Genomic DNA, 20,305 nt, shown 5'->3' with positions numbered 1-20,305 from the left:
AAGTGCAGAATTAAGTTTGTAGTGATGGAATTGGAGTTGGGAGAGGCAAATATAATTTCATTTCAGAAAAGAAAGCTATCGAGCCGATAATTTTGGGGAAGCCAGCAGCAGCATCAAAGACATGTTTTGTTTGTTTTAACCATGTGTGAATTGCGTGTATCCATTAATCCTGCATAAAATTGCATTTTAAAAAACTGAAGCAAATGGAATAGAAGTTGAAAGCCGTTTTGTCATCGGGGGCATGGCTTGACTCCCGACTGAGACTGGCTCAGAGTCAGCGCTGATATCATTCAGAAGCTCCAAGATTGCATTGCTGAATAGACAATATGTCATGACATTGTTTATTTTTGGAACTGAATAAATGTATACCCGAGCAGAAAGGCTATCCCCGCTGCCGTTCATTTTGCTTTACGCTCTGCTGGCACTCTGTGATGTGTTGGGTTGTTCCTGCCTTTCAGACACAGTATTTAAAGAGGCATAATCAACCATTGCAATTTGTCTCAGGTTAGATAAATCACAATGAGCGCGCTAAACTCGTGTATTTGAATAACTCGTGTATTTGAAACCCTGATTGTCCAGGTTTCTGCTTCTGCTCTACTTCGTGTCATGTATAATATTCCAAAATGTCCACAGACTGCATTGTATTTTTTTCCCGCTTTTTTTTGAGGGCAGGGGTGTCAAACTCATGTCACATTGTGGGCCACATATGGCCTCAGTAGATGTCAAGTGGGCCGGACCATCAAAATTATACCACACTCTGCTATAAATAACCAAATAATATGGTTTTCCTTTGTTTTGGTCTAAAGAAGCACAAGAACATTACGAAAATGTTGAAATTGAATGAACATATCTTTTACAAAACATTTCATGAAGCACCTTAGATTTCAAGGTCAAGGTCATCTTTATTGTCAAATATGCTTTATGTATGACATGCAGCATAGATGAAATTTCTTCTTCTCCATCCTCAGTGCAAACATGCTGTGCATCAAACACACAGAGCTAAGACAAGATAGCAGCTACACTGTATAAAAGACATAATATAATATTGTATTATATACATAATATCCACATAATATTTCCTGAGACAAATGTGCAATTTACTTATATCATTCACATATATGCATTGCAACTGATCCCACTGATTGTACAAAGGCACAAAACTTGAACAACGTCGCATTAATCGTATGAACAGCTAGGCAGCAATTCTATGCTAGCTCAGATCTTTAGAGCTCACTATGAATTTGACTTTTCTGGTAAATTGCCATTGTGTTAGAGATGAGTAGCTACGATTGGTTAAAAAGAAGGGAGACACACACAAAAAAAAAAATATTCACAAAGGTGATTTCAAAGTTGTGCTAAAAGCAGATGGCCCCCTTTCCCTCTCTTTTAATAATTTTAATAACTCCATCATGGCCAAGCAGGCCAATCAATGTGTGAAAGGGCAACACCACTCTGTGCCTTTTGAGTGGGACATTTCAAAAATTGATTTCGGAAAATAAAAAGCAACCAGTGTATGAGGGCAACAATCAAGATTTATCTGTTGCAGCTCAGACTGCAAATGCTACTTAGACAGCTCAGGCATTCCAGTAATAAGTCTCTGGATATACCATACAAAATCAAATTCCTGGTGCGTCTTGAAATAATGCATTTTTTGAACTGACAAAGTACATAATTTGTTACTTCAGTCATATTCTTATTATAAGATATAAATCACCTCACGACTGTTTGACTGCTTGTAAAGTGCACACTTAATGAGATTGAACGGATGAAATACTCTTTGTGCTTTAGGCGACTGGAACAAAACAGCCTCTTGGCAGCTATCGTTTTGGCATTTATCTGGCCTCTAACTATTCAGCTTGATTAGATTTGGTAATTATTTTTTTTTCCGTTTTATCTTGTGTTTTAACACGTTTCTTAACGAGAAGATAAGAGTTGCGGATGTCCAACTCTGTTTCTGAAAGATAACATGTACACTGACTAACAAGGCACTTGAGCAGTGGCACATAATTTGCTGTCTCTCTGTCGCTCATAATTACTGTTGTGCAGTCATTTGGAATTATGTGTTCATTTTTTTCTCAACCTCAGGGACGCAGTGGACTGGGCTCCATTTTTGTGTGGGCCTCGGGAAACGGCGGCAGAGAGAAGGACAACTGCAACTGCGATGGCTACACCAACAGCATCTACACGTTGTCCATCAGCAGCACCACACAATCTGGAAATGTGCCATGGTACAGCGAGCCTTGCTCGTCCACCCTCGCGACCACCTTCAGCTCTGGAAACCCTGGGGAAAAACAGATCGTAGGTGTACACAAATTTATACACTCATTGAAAGTGTCTGGTTTGTGCTAGAATGACAGGAACAAAAAAACTAACTATGATGTCAAAATGATGCATTGTGTTTCAAGTCGTAAGGTAACACATCCAAAATCAATCCATGTTCAACATTGACGTGCATTAAGGGAATCTCTCTGCTGTCAAAATAGAAGTGACTGATGTGTAACACACAGGAAGCAAAGCAACTGAGAAAGCGCTACACGCCCCCTTGGAGCTACTTGTCAAGAAACGCTTGCCTCAGGGACAAGGAACAGATAACTGACAAAGCTCTCGAAGGAGAGGCATGCTGCAAGCAGCCAAAAACAAATACATAGGTGTCCTCTTTTGTTTCTTATTGGACTGGTAAGTGGTTCTCTTTGCCAGAGATCACAACATCTTTTGTTCTTCACAAATGACACATTCAGCAATTTAGTTTATCTGACATCCCCTCAAAGTTTATCCTCGTCTGATATTTTCACACCGAGAATGAACAAAATGTAGCTGTGAAAACAGTTCGAAAACATGATTCTAGTCAGCATTAGCAATACAAAGAATGGCTGGATGGATACAAAATGTGTTTGATCAATCTTTTTTTTTTCCTTATCAGAGAAATACTTCCTTTGCAATTTGAAACAGTTGCCTGGTGTCTTAAGGACCAAAGTAGCAAAATTGAACCAAACAACATTTAGCCTTTATCTCTAACCATTTTCGAGCTTCAGTACATCCTTATGAAATCGTGACATTAAGACTAAATATTTTATTGAAAAAAATCTGCATCGAAATGGTTAATAACATGTCTGTGACATCTTAAATGTTCTGTAAAATGCTTTTTTTACAACTGCATCTGTTGTGAAAGCACAAAATAAATCAGATGTATTGTACTGTTTTGTATATCCTTCTCAACATAATATAAAGATCAAGAGCTCATGTATATCATAGAAATATACATATACCAACATAACAAATGTGATTGGGTATGCAATTATCCAGAAAGTCCTTGAGCACTTTAAAGTGTCTGGTGCTGTGGGATATTGGTCAACGACAATTGTTCAAGTATGTAGAGAGCTGGTTCCACAGGGGTGTGCAAAAATGCAAAGAGCCACTATAAATTTGAGTTACTGTTTAGGGAGTTAATGGCAACAGGGAAGAAAGAAGCTGTTTGAATGTCTGCTGGTTTTGATGTGCATGGTTTGGTCGCGGTTGCCTGAAGGGAGTAGCTGGAAAGGGTGGTGTACAGGGTGTAGGAGGGGGGTGGGGGGGTCCAGTAGGCTTTTCCTTGTCCTTGTATTGGTTCTATCGATGTGCAAGTTCTCGAGAGTGGGTAGAGCAGTACCAATGATTTTTTTCGCAGTCCTAACTCTCAGTTGCAGTCGGATTTCGTCCTTTTGTGTGGCGGCCCCAATCCAGACTGTCATCGAGAAACACAGGACTGATTCGATGACAGCTCTGTCGAACTGTCTCAGCAGCTCGTCTGGCAGACCATGTTTCCTCAGCAGCCTCAGGAATTACATCCTCTGCTGGGCCATTTTCAGGATGGAGTTGATATGTCTCCCACTCCAGGTCCTGGGAGACTGTGATTCCTAGGAACTTGAAGGTCTCAACAGTTGACACAGGGCAGTTGGGTAGTGCGAGGGGCAGCTCTGGCAAGCTGCAGGTTGTGTTGGCTACACCAGAGCCATTCTTGTCGGTACGCAGACTCATCAGCGTCTTTGATGAGGCCTATGACTGTGATGTCGTCTGCAAACTTTGTCACTTTGACGGCTGGATGTGTTGAGATGCAGTTGTTCGTGTAGAGGGAGAAGAGCAGTGGAGAGAGGACTCATCCTTGGGGCACCCCTGTGTTGATGATGCATGTTGATCATGCCCTAACCTTTTGAAAAACCGAGGATGTGAACCTCTTTGTCACGTGTATCTATGACCAAATAAGTCATTTCCATTCTTGAATTGAATGGCATAATGACTGAATGAAATTACCGTGACCAGCAGTTAGTCACATACTTAAATTCTGAAACTGGATACTGTACCAGTCAAAGATTTGGACACAGTTTCTCATTAAATGAGTGATGTGACCGGGGATAAAGCTGCATTCTATGTGCACTGTAAAACTTTTCAAAACCGCAAAGAAGCAAAATCTTGTCTTTTTTTTGTTTGTTTGTTTTTTTTAAATTACAGTATATCGTTCTCATGTAAAATTTGCTTTCATGGTCTCTCGTTCTATGGTGCCATTGCTTGACACATGGGACTGAAAAGGAAGGTGACTCTTCCGTTTTCTTTCCTGTTACTCATTTTGCTCGTGACAGGATCTTTGGTTTCCTGGCCCTCAACGTCTAACACTCAACATCTTTCACTGTGAATTTCCATCACACCTAAGTGGAATACTCGATGTGTAAAATTGAATGTGTCTCTCCATTTTCACATCTCTCTCGAAGGTGACAACAGACCTCAGGCAAAAGTGCACCGATTCGCATACAGGAACGTCGGCTTCAGCACCACTCGCTGCTGGGATTATTGCTCTGGCGCTGGAGGCCAAGTGAGTTGCATCATTCTTCTACAACCATCGAGCTTGCCCTGTTTCCAATCAAATGTTGTTTAATCTTATTTAGTATGCGGCACTGCAAGCTCAGAGGTAAGTGTGAATATTAGTTTGCACACCGAGTCTGCCAAAATCCCAGCCCAGTTTATCCCCCAGCAAACTGATCTTTTTAGAATCACTTAATTAGCCAGACAAATTAGACTTTATCCCACACAGGCATCAGAATAGCTTTCAGCCGTGAGTGACATCTTCAACTCGAGAGTGCTCCCCCCATCCTCCGTTGTTTTTCATGCAGGTTTCCAAATTACTGTCGGCAATTCTAATGTGTTCCGTCACGGGCTTGTCTTATGTCATATCTTGTGCATGTTAAGTTTCCTTACCTCCATAATCTCCATAATGCTTGTAAGTTTCATTCTAGCAATTTGCTGGCATGATTTTAGCTGTAACCCTGAAAAAACTCACAAAGCTGTTTTAGTGCAGAAGCAGGCAGATGGCAATATGGAAAAAATAAAATGAAGCTCTTTTCACTGTGTGCTTCTTTGAGCATTCTTGTCAGGGCAAAAAAAAATACAAAACAGATATTTAATAAACCTTCAAGGATTATTGCAGAATTAACAATGGAGTGCACTTCTGTTATGCTTTATAAAATTGCTCATCCAATAAATGTTTCAGTTAGTTTTACATTCCAACTGTAAGTGTGTGGTCAGCCTAATTTGTGATTCAACAATTTATGATTCAACAATTTATCATCTTCTAATGTTAAGGGTCTATGCAGGAAAAAGCATCTGACATTTTTCAGTCTGTGTTCTGCCACTCACTGACCTTATTCAAACTTAAATCCGTTTTTGTTCTTAAGGCAGACCAATAATCATATCAACGTCAAAGTATGTCCGACCTAAGCGGTGGGTCTCCCACAAAGATCACATCCAGCATTTTTCCCTTGACATGAGTAACATCTGATCGATGATATTTATGGGAGCTGGGTTCAAAGGCCATGCCTGTAATTTGTATTTGTCAGTGCTTTACGAGAAGACATTTTTCAAACTCTGATCTCCTTGCGGGCACAACAGGCTGTCATCAGTGACAGCGCTCTATTTTATCGGGCTGTAATCTCATCTATAAATTTGCCCGACATGACAGGTCGATCCATTTGAAAGGAAGTATTGTCTTTCTGCTGTTCCATTACTCCCATCATTCAGCTCTGCACTTCTTGTGGAGATGATATTGAAATAATGGGAGGCTCTTGTCCGTCAAAAGCACACCGTCCTATTCGACAGTATTTCCGACAGTTGTTGGCTTTACAGTAAGTCAAAGCATTGCTCCCAACGAGCCTTTTCATTCAACTTCTTTGTTGCATGGAACATTAAGTAAAGTTTCTACAATGTAAAGGCTACCTATTGCGATCACCTTACACCCCTGTAACAGTCATTACAAAGAAGTCTAGACAGGACACATTCACGTTTTCCTGTTTACTTTGAGGCCAGCCAGGTTTTGCATCAGTGTTAAAACCGCACTATGAAACAGCATAGTTGTCATAATTAAATGACATGGTGCTCAGGCCCTTGTCTTGACCTTGTTATAGTATTCTAAAAACATTCTGCCTTTCCATTGTAACGCGCTAAATTATATTTCAGCAAAGGGCGGCATACTTCTCAGGGTTTCTCACATCCCTTCGCTTCTTTTCTTTTGCTATACAGTTAGAGGTCAGCGAAGCCTGACAGCTCATAATATATGATGGGGACTAAATTACTCCTTCTACTCTTGTGCGGCATGAAGATTAAGTGGCCTCTTTCCCCACATCCTGGCAGTACGAACCTGACCTGGAGGGACATGCAGCACCTGGTGGTGAGAACGGCCCGTCCCAAACATCTCAGCGCAGGAGACTGGAAGACCAATGGAGTTGGACGCCGAGGTAGTACTGACTGCACTTGCTTGTGTACTATTAGCACTGTTCATTCAGTATCAAAAGGACTTCCTTCTGTTTTAAAAAATCTCACGTTAATTTTGGACGCGTTTGATTGGTCAGTATGTCCGCCATTCCGGACGTGACATGTCCATCTGTGTCGTGACACATTTAAATTAGAGGTGTCAAATTATCGCGTTAATTGCAATTACCGTATTTTCACGACCATTCGGCGCACCGTATGGTTGGGCGCAGTCTCATTAATGGGTGCTATTTCTGTATTTTACACATAGACAAAACGCACTGTATTATTGGGCTCAATTTTAAAGTGGTAAAACATACGCCAGCTTAAACATACGGCATGCATGCGCGCACGCTAAAAACACGTTGGCTTGAAGCATACGGTAGTATGCCAAGACATACGGATACACACTAAAAACACGTTTTTAAGAAGGCAACGTAAGCAAAACTGAGTTCGTTTGTATTTTATTTAGCCATCCTACAATGTACTCACGTTTTTCGATCAATCATCGCCCAGAAATCCATCAAAGTCCTCATCCTCTGTATCAGAATTGAACAATTGTGCAAGTACCGGTAATCCATCAAAAACACTGTGTTCCCTCTCGTTGTCAGTCACTCTCATTGCCATGTGGCTCCACAGAAATGATGCCGGCTTTGCCAAAAACTCGAACAACAGTGCAAGCAGACACGTTCGTCCAAGCAGCCACAATCCATTCGCAAATTGTGGCGTAACTCGCCCAGCGCTGCCTCTCACTCTTTGTAAAGTTGTGTTTGCCATCGATCATCCATCGTTCCCATGCCGCTCGCAACTTTACTTTGAACGCCCCGGTCGCAACTTTACTTTGAACGCCCGGTGGCAACTTTACTTTGAACGCCCGGTTGATGCCGATGTCCAGCGGTTGGAGTTCTTTAGCCAAGCCTCCGGGAATAACGACAAGCTCAGAGTTTATTTGCTTGACTTGGTTTTTCACCGCTGCTGTGAGATGGGCACGCATGCCAAAAGCATAACCGATGGCTTGAAGTTTGAACTGAGCTTCGTAGGCGTGTCTCTTTGTATAATTTATTTTCGGGGGTTCTTAGAAACCAAAACCGAAGTTGTTTTGCAACAATGCACATAGCCACACTCTATACAGGTGTTGGTACCTGCTTGTGGCGTCCCTTTAGCGTCCACTTACACACCCACCCTTCACTCATTGGCGGACTTCTTCCCCGCATGCCTGTCGTCACTCACGTCTGCCTTTTCTCTCTCTCTCTCTCTCTCTCTCTCCATATATGTATATATACACGCCCACCCTTCACTGATTGGCCGCCTTCTTTGCCGCATGCCTGTCCACAGTCACTTCCGCCTTTTCTCTATATAAACAGCGTGTCGGCTGTCAGTCAGGTTTTGGAACTCAGCGCATACACAAGACGCCCCGCATCATAGGACGTCCTGTCCATTTTGGAGAAAATTTAAGACTTTTAATGGCGCCTTATAGTCGTGAAAATACGGTAATTAATTACAGTCATATTTAGCGCGTTATGTTTTTGACCGCGTTAATCTAAATTTTAATCTCTAACTTTATTGTTTCTGTAGGTGGGTTGCCTTTTTCTAATATCCCTTTTTATGTGTTGACTTACTGTGTTCGAGTTGTTGAAACTTGTCAGTTGCAGCCTGAAACGGACATTGATTGGCTGTCATTATGTTTGGGATTCTTTAGCATAAGCTGATTGGCTTCCATTGGAGTTGGGCGGGCTAAGTAAGCAGTGGTGAGGAGAGTAGAGGTGAAAATGGAGGAGCATGTGAGAATTTTCGGCACAATGAATGGACAATTTACATTCCAAAAACGCCCTGACGGCACTATGGATAAAGGTAGAGTGTTGTGCCTAATTTGCAAGGAGTTTGCTTACCACCAAAGCAGCTCAAGTTTAGCCTCCTAGATCAATGCAAAGCACCCAGTCACGAGTGCAGCCACGACTAACGTTAGCACAGAAGGTGTTACCATTAGAGCAGGGGTCCGGAACCTATGGCTCGCGAGCCATATATGGCTCTTTTGATGATTGCATCTGGCTCGCAGAAAAAACAAAATATTTTCGCTTGTTTAATGCATCCATCGATCGATTTTTCACTGCTCATTTCCTGTTCGGACTGCAGTTGGCCCCAGGAGCAATTTTGATTGGATGATACTGGCCGATGTTGCCGTTGCTGTGGAAACTGGTAAACGCCCCCTTTTGTATCAGTCCGCTCGGTCATTAGCTCAAAGCTAATGCTTCGACAAATAAGATGGCGAAAAGAAAAAAAAGATCATGAGTATAGTACACTTCAGGACGAATGGACCGAAGAATTCGCCTTTGTGGAGAGAACAGGTTCTGCAGTGTGTCTAATTTGCAATGACAAAATACTATCGATGAAACGCTTAGAATGCAAAGCGGCACTTTGGCACGCCCCATGCCACGTTCGCATCAAAATACTCTGCGAGAGACAGCAGAAAGGAAGCGTTTAAGCTACTGAGGAGGGTGCAAGCTAGCCAGCAGCAACTTCGCATATGGACCCGGCAAGCTGACTTTCATTCCGATAGTTTTGCTGGATTTTTAGCAATCGTGAGGAACGGAAAAACATTCACATTAATCGTGAGTATTATCACAAAATTATTTTAAAGAATACATTCAGAGGCTTAATACACTGACATTTTATTGAAATCACTTTTAAAATACATTTTGTATATCTATGGCTCTCACTGAAATACATTTCCAAATATTTTGCTTTTATGGCTCTCTTAGTCAACAAGGTTTCTGAACCCTGATCAATATGAGTGGCTGCCTTTCCAGCAACTCCTATATTTTGTTGTTCTACTTCTTCCTTTCATATCTTCTTTCTTTCATAGCTTTGCTGCTGTGAATTGGGAATTTCTCCATTGCGAGACTAATAAAGGTTTTCTTATATCCTGCGATCTGCTGTCTACTACCACTGTTCTTGCGCGAAACAACTTGGGATGCCTTCCAGCTAACTCTTGACCCTAATGAGGATGAGCAGTATATTGTAGAAAACAAATGGATTATCACAAAAGCAAACCAATTCCTTGTTGGTGTGTAAACTCTAGTTCCCCTTCTTTATTGGTTCAGCACATCCACATTGTTTACCCAACAGTCTCAGCCAATCAGTGACCTGGAAGTAATGCCAACAATGTTTTCTTCCGTTAGTGAGTCACTCATACGGATATGGGCTCCTGGATGCTGGAGCAATGGTGGCTTTAGCGCAAAACTGGACCAGAGTGGGGCCACAGCACCAGTGTGTTCACACAATGCTCACAGAACCAAGGTGAGGGTTGAACACATCAGTCACCATATTGCCCCTCAGGGGTGACACATTTATTTGCGTAGATATGCACCATTAAGTTGTCTTGTCAAATCTGCAGAGACATCGGGAGCAGGCTGATGTTCAGAAAGAGCGTCGATGCCTGCTGGGGACGGCCTGACTACGTCAGCTCTCTGGAGCACGTTCAGGCTCGTCTCACTCTCCTCCACAACCAGAGAGGCAAGCTGGCAATCCATCTCATCAGTCCTCTGGGCACACGCTCTACCCTATTGTTCCCCAGGTATACAATGAAACACTGCACACTGGACAGTCTGGCTTTTTTTCACTTTGAATTTCACACGCGACTTTGAACAAAGCGTCATATGTTTTTGAGCCCAAATATGTTGTGGCAGAACTGGATAATGTGCAAAAATGTTTAACTATTTGGAAGCTGTGAAAAATTACCTGCAAAATATTGGAAATATTACGAAATGTTCCTCATGACATGATGTTAATTGAGGTACAGTGAAACTCCTCTACAACGAAATCATGTTTGCAGCAAGAAATTTTTCACAACAGGGTTTTTTTTTCCTGAAGCAATTTAGATCTCAGATGTAAACACACACGCACACAAACGTATGTGTGCTCTTTATTTTTATTCCAATAGTGCATAAGTATGAGCATACATTTATTTAACACTTCATATAGTCAGTGTAGAAAGAAAAAAAGGGAAAGAAATTGCGAAATTTACAATCAGCATTCACTTTCACTTACATCAATTTCTTGGATAATTTCTTTTACTTTGCTTCCTCCGTCTTTCATTTTGATCACTTTTGCCATCTCTTCCAGCGTCAGAGCTCTTCTTGTGTTAGCTGCTTGACATCCAAAGGTCCGTTTTGGAGCCATTTTAGCAATGCAATGTTCTCGCTGCGTCTGAAACTAACAATAACAAATACTTCCTGGACTACCGCGCATGTGTAAACGAGTGTGGAGGTTGCTGTTGCCGTTTCCGAACGAAGCAGTATAGGTCGCTGTTGGATTAGACTTTGTTGTAGTGAATCTCGTATGCGAGGCAAGAGGAGAGAAAAAGATTTCGTATAACGCAACAGGGTTTTTTTCGTTGTATGGGTGGGGGGGCTGGAAAGTGGGAATAGTGTTAATGCATGAAGATTTTTTTCACACTAGGATGTATTTTCACCCATGTAGGTTTCATTGTAGAGGAGTTTCACTGTATAAACATATTTGGTTTGAAGTATTTCAGTTTATTACTATTCAATTGCTCTCTATATCTCTCTCCAAAACATCCTTTTAATTCTGATTCAGAGAAAGAAATACAAAGTGCTATCGTTATTTTCACAGGCCAAATGACTTCTCCACTGAGGGATTCAATGACTGGGCCTTCATGACCACCCACTCATGGGATGAGGATCCTCAAGGGGAATGGACCTTGGAAATAGAAAATGTTGCAGCTACTAGCCGTGACTACGGTAACCTAATTGGCTTCCATTATTTGTCACTTGGATCACGTCACACATCCATCCACAAGATATTTTTTGTAAACTTTTTTAAACAAACCTATTAGACACTATTTAGAGGTACTGACAATCAAGCAAAGGCTCTTTTCCGTTGCTGGGTCCTCTCGTTGGAATGAGCTGCCACTGAACGTTATGTGCATGACTCCTCGCTGCCCATCTTTAAAACTTTGTTGTTGTCATATTACATACATTATATGAGATATATGGATTATAATTTAGGATGATGGGACCGTCCCGTGTTTTTCTTCTGGTCCTAGAGGGATTGCTTCCACCATGACTCAAATGGCCAAAGGGCAAAATAAATCATTTTGTCTGGATTTGCAACAAAACTAAATAGGCTATTGGTCAGCACATGTGCCACCTTTCCACAAAGCTTTATTGAGCAAAATGTTTGCATCATCCTGATAGCTCACTCACTGCCTAACATTCAACAAAATAATGCCTGTACCCTTTTAGCCTTAAAGTAGCAGATATAGTACAAGTCTCTCAGCCACACATCACTAGAATAGAGGATAGAGCGAGAGGAATTCTAGGTCAGGGGTAAAAGTACAAAGAAGATACGGTAAGCCTCTTTCTTTAGGTTGGACTCCTATCCGTATTGAATGAAACATACTGTATATCTACTGACTGACCTTTGCTGTCCCATAAAATGGAAAGCATAAGATTTTTCCCCCTCCCTCATCGAGCATTGTTGTCCTGTTTTTCCATTTATTTTGTCAACTCTCTGTTTGTCACGGTCCTCTCTCCCACCGAGCTCGCCAGCTCCCGTTTTTGTAAGTGGAAATAAAGACTGTGCCTATCTTTTGGCGCCAGGCAATGATAACCGCGGCGGTGTTATATTATGTCAACATGCTGTCATCTTCCCAGCTGAGATATTGTCTGTGCAAGGGCAGATGGAGGCTCATTTTCTATAACGCTGCCTAACGTTTTTCATCCTCCTTCTGTCCTGCAGCATTACAAAAGTAAAGAATAAGAAAGTGAGGCACTGAGATTTGAAAGAGAAACGTGAGATTAGATTTGTGTGGTTGCCCGAATTATTACTGGGAACACACATTCAAAAGTAAAATTGAAAATTTGTCAATTTTGCCACCTGCCCTGAAATGTTATCACCACCAGTTGGAGAAATGCTCGTCCGCCAAAGCAACCTTTTTAAAATGGTTTCTTTTCAGCGTAAACAAGACACCAATATCACCAATATGCCGCGGTTCATTTGACATGACTCTGTGTCTAATGTTTTGGGTACTTTATTTCACTGCGCAATTGGTGCAAACACCTCTCGTTATGACATATACAGACAGCCTTGCAAACTGTGAAAATTAATCTTTTCTAAATGAATAGGTGTCAGTCAAACCGCCCGGGCATTTGCTACGGCTTTGGGACGAGCGCTCATTAGGTTGTGCCAAGAAACTACGGTGCTGTGTGTACTCAGAGCGCCTGCTGTCTGCCTGTGCCGTCTGCAGTATTATGGTCATTTGACTCGCGACACATTCAGCATTTACTTCCTCCCCCATGTCTTCATGACACATTTCACCGTGTATTTAATTAAAAAATGGCACTGACTAAAAAGAGAGCCCATCACCATGCTGCCTTGTTTGTTTACACAGAATTTATCAACACCAGCAATATTCCACTCCAGTGTGTGAAATGATCCTTGATGTTTGTCATTCATTTTAAATGAATTGATTTACACGCATATCCATTTGGCAGTGTTACAACAGCCCGAATAGCCTCGGTGCCGTTTTTACTCAGAGCGTCTGGGCGTGACGGCAATGTGATTTTTCTGGCTTTAAAAACAGCTAAGAGTAGCTGCAGTTATGTTCAGAATAATAGGATGAAATAATGGGTGAGTAAAGCTCAACATTCTTGTAATGGTTTTTATGTCTGCACACTCAAATTCAGAGGCAGCACTGCACACTATTCCAAGTCAAAATTCATTCATTCATTCATCTTCCGTACCGCTTGATCCTCACTAGGGTCGCGGGGGGTGCTGGAGCCCATCCCAGCTGTCACCTGGGCAGTAGGCAGGGGACACCCTGAATCGGTTGCCAGCCAATCGCAGGGCACACAGAGACGAACAACCATCCGCGCTCACACTCACACCTAGGGACAATTTAGAGTGTTCAAACAGCCTGCCACGCATGTTTTTGGAATGTGGGAGGAAACCGGAGCACCCGGGGAAAACCCACGCAGGCCTGGGGAGAACATGCAAACTCCACACAGGGAGGCCGGAGCTGGAATCGAACCTGGTACCTCTGCACTGTGAAGCCGACGTGCTAACCACTGGACTACCGGGCCGCCCTCCAAGTCAAAATGATGAACAAAAATGTGTTGTGTTTTTCCTTTGTAGAAAATGTCCAAAAATAGCAATCTGCATTTTTATCTTCAGAAACTCATTTACTTTGTAAACTAAAAAATAAACTGTCAAGACTTTGTTTCCCTGTGACTGACTTAATATGCACAACCAAATATGTACAACCAGTCAGCTACAGTAGCTGCATCTTGTTTCCAGACCAACCCGATGTTAACGTAATGCGCTTGCAGAACCTAAATGCAGTCAAATCAATCAATCCATCTGTTGTTTATGAGGTAAAACCAAGACATCTAGAGTAAAGTACCATATTTTCCACACTATACGACATTTCGGAGTATAAGGTGCACCTTCAAAGCATTGCCTATTTTAGAACCGTTTGCCTTTGTAGGACACGCCACATTATAAGACGCATAGAATAGAAGCTACAATAGTGGCTGCCATTATGGAATGCATCCATTAGATGGTGCTACTCTAAAGGGAATACAATACAATCCAGCTTTATTTATATCAAGCTTTCACAACTGCTGCAGCTAGCTGTAACAAAGCGCTTTACCGAACATTTAAAATACTACGTCCAAGGAATCAGAATATCGATCCATATATAAGGTGCATCGGATTATAAGGCGAACTGTCAACGTTTGGGAAAATTGAATGCTTTTAGGTGTGCCTTAAAGTGCGGAAAATACGGTACAGTAGTCCAATTTTCGGAGACTGGAACACCAGTTCACAGGTGCCAGACGTACTTGGACTCCATGCAACACAGGTATGAAGCAACAAGAAACATTTACCCTCTAAATGTTGGGCTTTTTAAAGAAAAAGGCTGACACTGCTTTTCCCAAACCTTTCCTTTACTTCACTTTCTTTGACTGAGTACAAGTTGCAGTATTCCCAATGTGTTTGTGTGTATTGAAATATGACCGTAATACTGTTAACACAACGACTAGTTTCTCATCCGTATCCTCCCTCAACCTCCTGTTGGTCTGTCCATCTCTTTCAGGAGTGCTGAGTCAGTTCACTCTCACTCTGTGGGGGACAGGCTACAACGTGGTCAGCCCTTTGTTGTCGGACTTCCCTCGGCCTTCCAACAACAGCTGCAAGACGTTTGATGCCCAGCAGATCTGCATCGGTGAGATGTTTTAGACACAGGCCATCAGTTGTCCCGGAGCATGCTCTTTTAAGTTCCAACAAACTAAAATAATGTGTTATTCATTATAAAATGATGACATACTGTATATTTCAGTTTTTCCTGACGACATTGCATGTTTGCATAATGACATAATTCGTACTTCCTCCATTAAAGGCCACGAGAAACGAATGGCTTGCGCAAGTTTGAATCACAAACTAGGGATTGACAGCAGACAGGAAGTAAATCAGAAGAACTTATAGACTTGGCCGTGATTTACCAAAGGTTTGCCTTGTGTGTGTGAACGCAAACGAGTCAAACAGACATGTCTGTCTCTTTTCAGCTGCCTTGAATGGGCAACATTGAGTTGTCGAACTTTTCTGCTTTGTCTCTGCTTCAACCCGCAAAGTGCCACTCAATCAAATTACATATTCCCTTAGAACAGTTCTGCTGCCTGTCCGGGTTCTCCCTTAGAGATAAAGTGAGAAGCTCGGTCATCCGGGAGGGGCTCAGAGTCGAGCCACTTCTCCTCCACGTCGAGAGGAGCCAGATGAGGCGGCTCGGGCATCTGATTAGGATGCCTCCCTGGTGAGGTGTTCTGGGCATGTCCCATCGGCAGTAGGCCCCAGGGACAAGCCAGGACACGCTGGAGAGACTATGTCACCCAGCTGGCCTGGGAACACCTTGGGATCCCCGGAAAGAGCTACAAGAAGTGGCTGGGGAGAGGGAAATCTGGGCTTCTTTGCTAAAGCTGCTGCCCCCGCGACCCGATCCCGGATATGCAGAGGAAATTGGATGGATGGCAGTTCTGCTGCCCAGTCTTTCCATATAATTTTGCTGCTAGATTTACCGACTTTTCAGACACAAGTAAGGATTTATTTTCTCCAAAGAAGCACCAAAACCGAAAAGAGTGTTGTTGTGGCAGTGGCACACTATATCGTGTGTGAGATTTTTTTTCTCCCGTCTGTCTCCTCTATTGAGTGACAGAAAGCTACAAATGACGCGTTGCCAGTTTTGGCTGTGTGCTCCAAGATGAAATACATCTCTGGTGCCAATAGAGCCGCAACGTCGAGATAGCGACGGCTAATTTGAGTCATTCTCAAATTACCCGTTATCTAAATCCCATCGATGAAACATCTGCATGTTCTTGTTTTTGTCTTGCTCCTCCCACAGAATGTAGCCCAGGCTTCTCCCTCTTCCTCCAAGGCTGCGTCAAGTTATGCCCTCCCGGTTTTACGTCGGGGCCACAGCTCCTTAATCTCTCTCTGGAGAACTGGGTGGACTTATCTTCAGTACAAGCCTGCCTGCCCTGTCATCCCACCTGTCTCACCTGCTTTGCCACGGGGCCCGCAGACTGTCTATCCTGCCCGCTTCACAGCCGCCTGGTCCTCACCTCCTGTTCGCACCAGAACCAGGTCCAGCGCAAATCTCCTCTTGCTGGCGGACAGCCCAGACAAGAGGATCCAGCAACAGACGATGATAAAAGCGGCGGAGGCGGGGAATCTCCTGACCCGCGCTCGTCTTCTCAGCTACCCGCCGTCGTGGCTGTGCTCAGCTGTGCCTTCATCCTGGTGGCCTTTGCGGGAGTTTTTCTCACACTGCAGCTGCGCTCGGGTGGCTGGAGAGCCAAATTTCCTGACAGACGAGTGGACTTTGGTTTTGGCCTAGGCCGAGGACAGAAGAGGAAGGCTCGCATATGCTACAAAGGGATCCCCACCGTGTGGGGGGATGAGGACATGACCGCCTACGAGTCTGAATCAGACAGTGAGGAAGTTGAGGGTCGGAGCGAAAGGACAGCTTTCATCAAGACGCAGAGTGTTATCTAGTCGACGCCTGGACTTCCTCTTCCAGGGTTCCTCGGTTCACGGCAGAATTCCGCAATCTGAATTTGTAAGTCAAATTATGTCGTAGTTGATCACTAACCTATGCTGATCTGGTAGCGAGGTCAGAAGTACAGTTTGAAAAAGACTTGGAGGCCAAAAGTACAGGGTGTTCCTAAACATATGACATCAATTGAAATATGCAAATCTATTTAAATATAGGGTTCTTCGTGCGCTTGCATGAGTTATCTCCATGCTTCGTCCTGCTTTCCCAAAACTTGTACGTGAGGTCAACTCAACTCAACTCAAAACTCATATAACAGTGGGAATCTGAAGAGGTGGGCACGTCAGTCTGTCAGTCATCCTTCCAACATTAATTCAGGCTGGCCCACTGCGTCCATCAGTGGCGGCGAGAGTCACCCAGTGTCAAAAACGTGTTTACTCCGACGCACACAGGCGCAACCGAAGCAGACTTGAATAATAAGAAAGAAAGAAATTGGTGGTGTTTTTACTTTCGGTCCTGCAATTACTTTTTCCCATATTGTTTTCATTTCACCAATTGTCATGCTGTGTGTGTGTGCATATGTGTGCATACGTATGTATACATATGCGCATGTGTGTGTGTGTGTGTGCGTGTGCATGTGAAATAGTAAGTATGTCCTTGAAATGGATTGGCTGTCGACTGGACCGGCCTGAAATAATGATGGAAGGATGACTGACAGACTGACATGCCATCCTCTGCACATCTGAATGTGTGTCTGAAACTAACGATTACTGTTTGTCAATTGTAGATGAATCTGTCCATCATTATTTTGTTGATTAATCAATGATTCCGATTTTTTTTAAATGCTTAAATTTCCATCAAAAACAGAAGAATATAGATATAGCGATATATCAATAGATAGATATATATATTGATAGATAGATAGATACAGTAGATAAAAATGGACAGGGCAAAAAACAAATAAATAAATAAATATATACATATGATTTGGTCACTGGTTTAAATGGTCACATATAAAATGGACAAAAATGTTGATCGGTATTTTCCGAAGTAAAAGTATTCAACACAATTTTAATCACTACGATTTGAAAGAGGGCTGAAGAAATGGAAAATATTTACTGTTGAGAGACTGCAATTCTGAATATCCATCCATCCATCCATTTTCCGAATCGCTTAATCCTCACTAGGGTCACGGTGGGTGCTGGAGCCTATCCCAGCTGTTTTCGGGCAGTAGGCGGGGGACACCCTGAACCGGTTGCCAGCCAACCGCACGAGCAGAGACGAACAACCACGCGCACTCACACGAGGGACAATTTATTGTGTTCAATCAGCCTGCCAATCATGTTTTTGGAACGCGGGAGGAAACCGGAGCACCCGGAAAAAACCCACGCAGGCCCGGGGAGAACATGCAAACTCCACACAGGGAGGCCCGAGCTGGAATTGAACCTCTGCACTGTGAAGTCGACGTGCTAACCACTGGACTACCGAGCCGCCCCAATTCTGAATATTTGGTCACTTAAGAGATTTTACTGTCAAACCAGAATAGTCTCCTGCGTGCAACACCTGCACGGTGCACATCTGAATGTCCTGCGTGCTGCATTGCTTGATTGTGCTCGAGCTTATTCTCACACAAAAATGCCTTTTCCTTGATTGTCAATGTCACATTTCAACCTGAAAAAGTGGAAGTAAAATAAATTATTTTGAAACTTAAACATTAAGTCAAACATTCAACTTTTTTTTTGTCATGATAAGTTGAGCTAGAATTGGCTATGTTGATGTATGGAAAAACAAACAAACAAATGGAACACCCTGTATGATACAATCAAGTGGGAACTGCTCGTGCCTTTCTTGTGCTGCGTGACAACATGTTCTTACGCCACTGTGCAAACTGATTTGGTCATATCCTCAAAAACATGCTTTGTCAGGAACCGAGGACCCCCGTAACAGTTTCAGACCCCAACTCAATGCCAACTCGTGATCGAATTCGGGGGAAATAAAACGTAGGCCTTCTTGTCCCACCAAATGCATCCCATTTTTTTCATTGTGTATTTATTAACATTTGTAATTGTATGACTTGTTTAAATATGAAATCACCTCTCCATATAATGGTGAGGTGGATTATGGAGACATGTGTCAAACTCAAGACCCGCCGGCCGGATCTGACCTGCCATGTCGTCTTACGTGGCTGGCAAAAGCTTGCCGCAATTTTTTTCTTGATCTTTTTAAACAAGATGATGATGACGATCGATGTTCCTGCACAGAACATGTTAGGTAAGGCACAAGAAGTGTAGCTGCCTCGCGCTCTAGCCAAAGATTCGTCTGTAAACACACGCCATGCATCATGCAGATCATCTTCTGGCTAGTGGATGTCATGGCTTGTTAATATTAAAAATGATTTCATGTGTTCTAGTAGGAGAAAAAAATGTGACACCCCTGGTCGAGCCACCATTTAAACAGAACGGCCACCTCGAACAAAGGCGCAGAATGGCTGGAGGCTTAACCGAGGAAGCCAAAAACATTTTCTCCATGTTTGCCGCCGATTAAGGTGCTTTATCATCGAGATATTTTTGCTCTTGATTTCCAGCCTGAAGCGGTGTTGATTTTATTTAGAGAACATCTCAGTGAAGGAGAGGACCCCTCAGCAAATAGTTATTTTTTGCTTCAGAGGTAATATGACTATCAAGGACACACTGAAAAGAAAAAAGTCCATTCATCCATTCCGTTCTATACCACATATCCTCGCCAAAGTCACGGGTGAGCCGGAGCCTATTCTAGTGTACACACTGGACTTGGAGCAGGGCACACCTTGACAAGCAACTAATCACATCACATTCACACCTACAAACACTTGAGAGCTTTCAATGTAACTAACGTGAAGGCTTTGAGAATGTGGAAGAATGCCATAGAAAAACATGCCGACGCCACACAGCAAGTCTGACTTGACATTCGAACCCAAACCTCAGAAGTGGCGACAGTGCGGCACCTCACATAAAACCATCCATCCATTTTCTAATCCGCTTATCCTCACGAGGGTTAGAGGGTTTTTAGAATGAGGGAGGAAAAAGGGGTACCCGGAGAAAACCCACGCAGGCACGGGGAGAACATGCAAACACCATACATGAAGGCCAAAGCCAGAATTAAACCCTGCACCCCTGCGCTGTGAGGCCGACGTGCTCACCAGTTGACTTCCGTGCCGCCCTCTCACATAAAACATTCTCTTGAAATCTAAAAAAAATGTTCTTATTGTTTTTCCCTGAATTAATTGTGGGGGGTTTTCAGTTACAGTCTGGCCCTAACTTCTTCGTACAGCGGAGAGGACATTGACTTCATCTGATTAAAATAAAATGAAGTCTTTTCATGTTATTGTATTTTTATGTTTGTTTTACTTTTTTTTCTATTTACCTTGCAGTGGATAATATTGTGGAGATCAATTTCATGCTGGAATAAACTGGCTTTGGTGTTTGCAAA

The 20,305-nt window shown here is 42.9% G+C and overlaps 1 protein-coding gene across 1 annotated transcript in view; it reads left to right on the top strand.

Moving 5' to 3' along the window:
* Nucleotides 1-20,305, top strand: part of furinb (furin (paired basic amino acid cleaving enzyme) b) — a 76,159-nt gene extending 55,854 nt beyond the window's left edge. Inside the window, exons 9-16 of the mRNA XM_086108994.1 lie at nucleotides 2,086-2,298; nucleotides 4,743-4,843; nucleotides 6,655-6,758; nucleotides 9,951-10,068; nucleotides 10,166-10,345; nucleotides 11,404-11,531; nucleotides 14,888-15,016; nucleotides 16,187-20,305. Coding sequence (XP_085965120.1) covers nucleotides 2,086-2,298; nucleotides 4,743-4,843; nucleotides 6,655-6,758; nucleotides 9,951-10,068; nucleotides 10,166-10,345; nucleotides 11,404-11,531; nucleotides 14,888-15,016; nucleotides 16,187-16,839 — 1,626 coding nt within the window. The 3' untranslated portion in view covers nucleotides 16,840-20,305. The remainder of the gene's footprint in view (nucleotides 1-2,085; nucleotides 2,299-4,742; nucleotides 4,844-6,654; nucleotides 6,759-9,950; nucleotides 10,069-10,165; nucleotides 10,346-11,403; nucleotides 11,532-14,887; nucleotides 15,017-16,186) is intronic.

Source organism: Hippocampus guttulatus, chromosome 4, assembly GCF_054856545.1.
Source record: "Hippocampus guttulatus isolate MCC_2025c chromosome 4, RoL_Hgut_1.0, whole genome shotgun sequence".
Taxonomy (NCBI): Eukaryota; Metazoa; Chordata; class Actinopteri; order Syngnathiformes; family Syngnathidae; genus Hippocampus; species Hippocampus guttulatus.
Note: the sequence above shows the minus strand (reverse complement) of the source record. Positions and strands in the feature narration are given on the sequence as shown.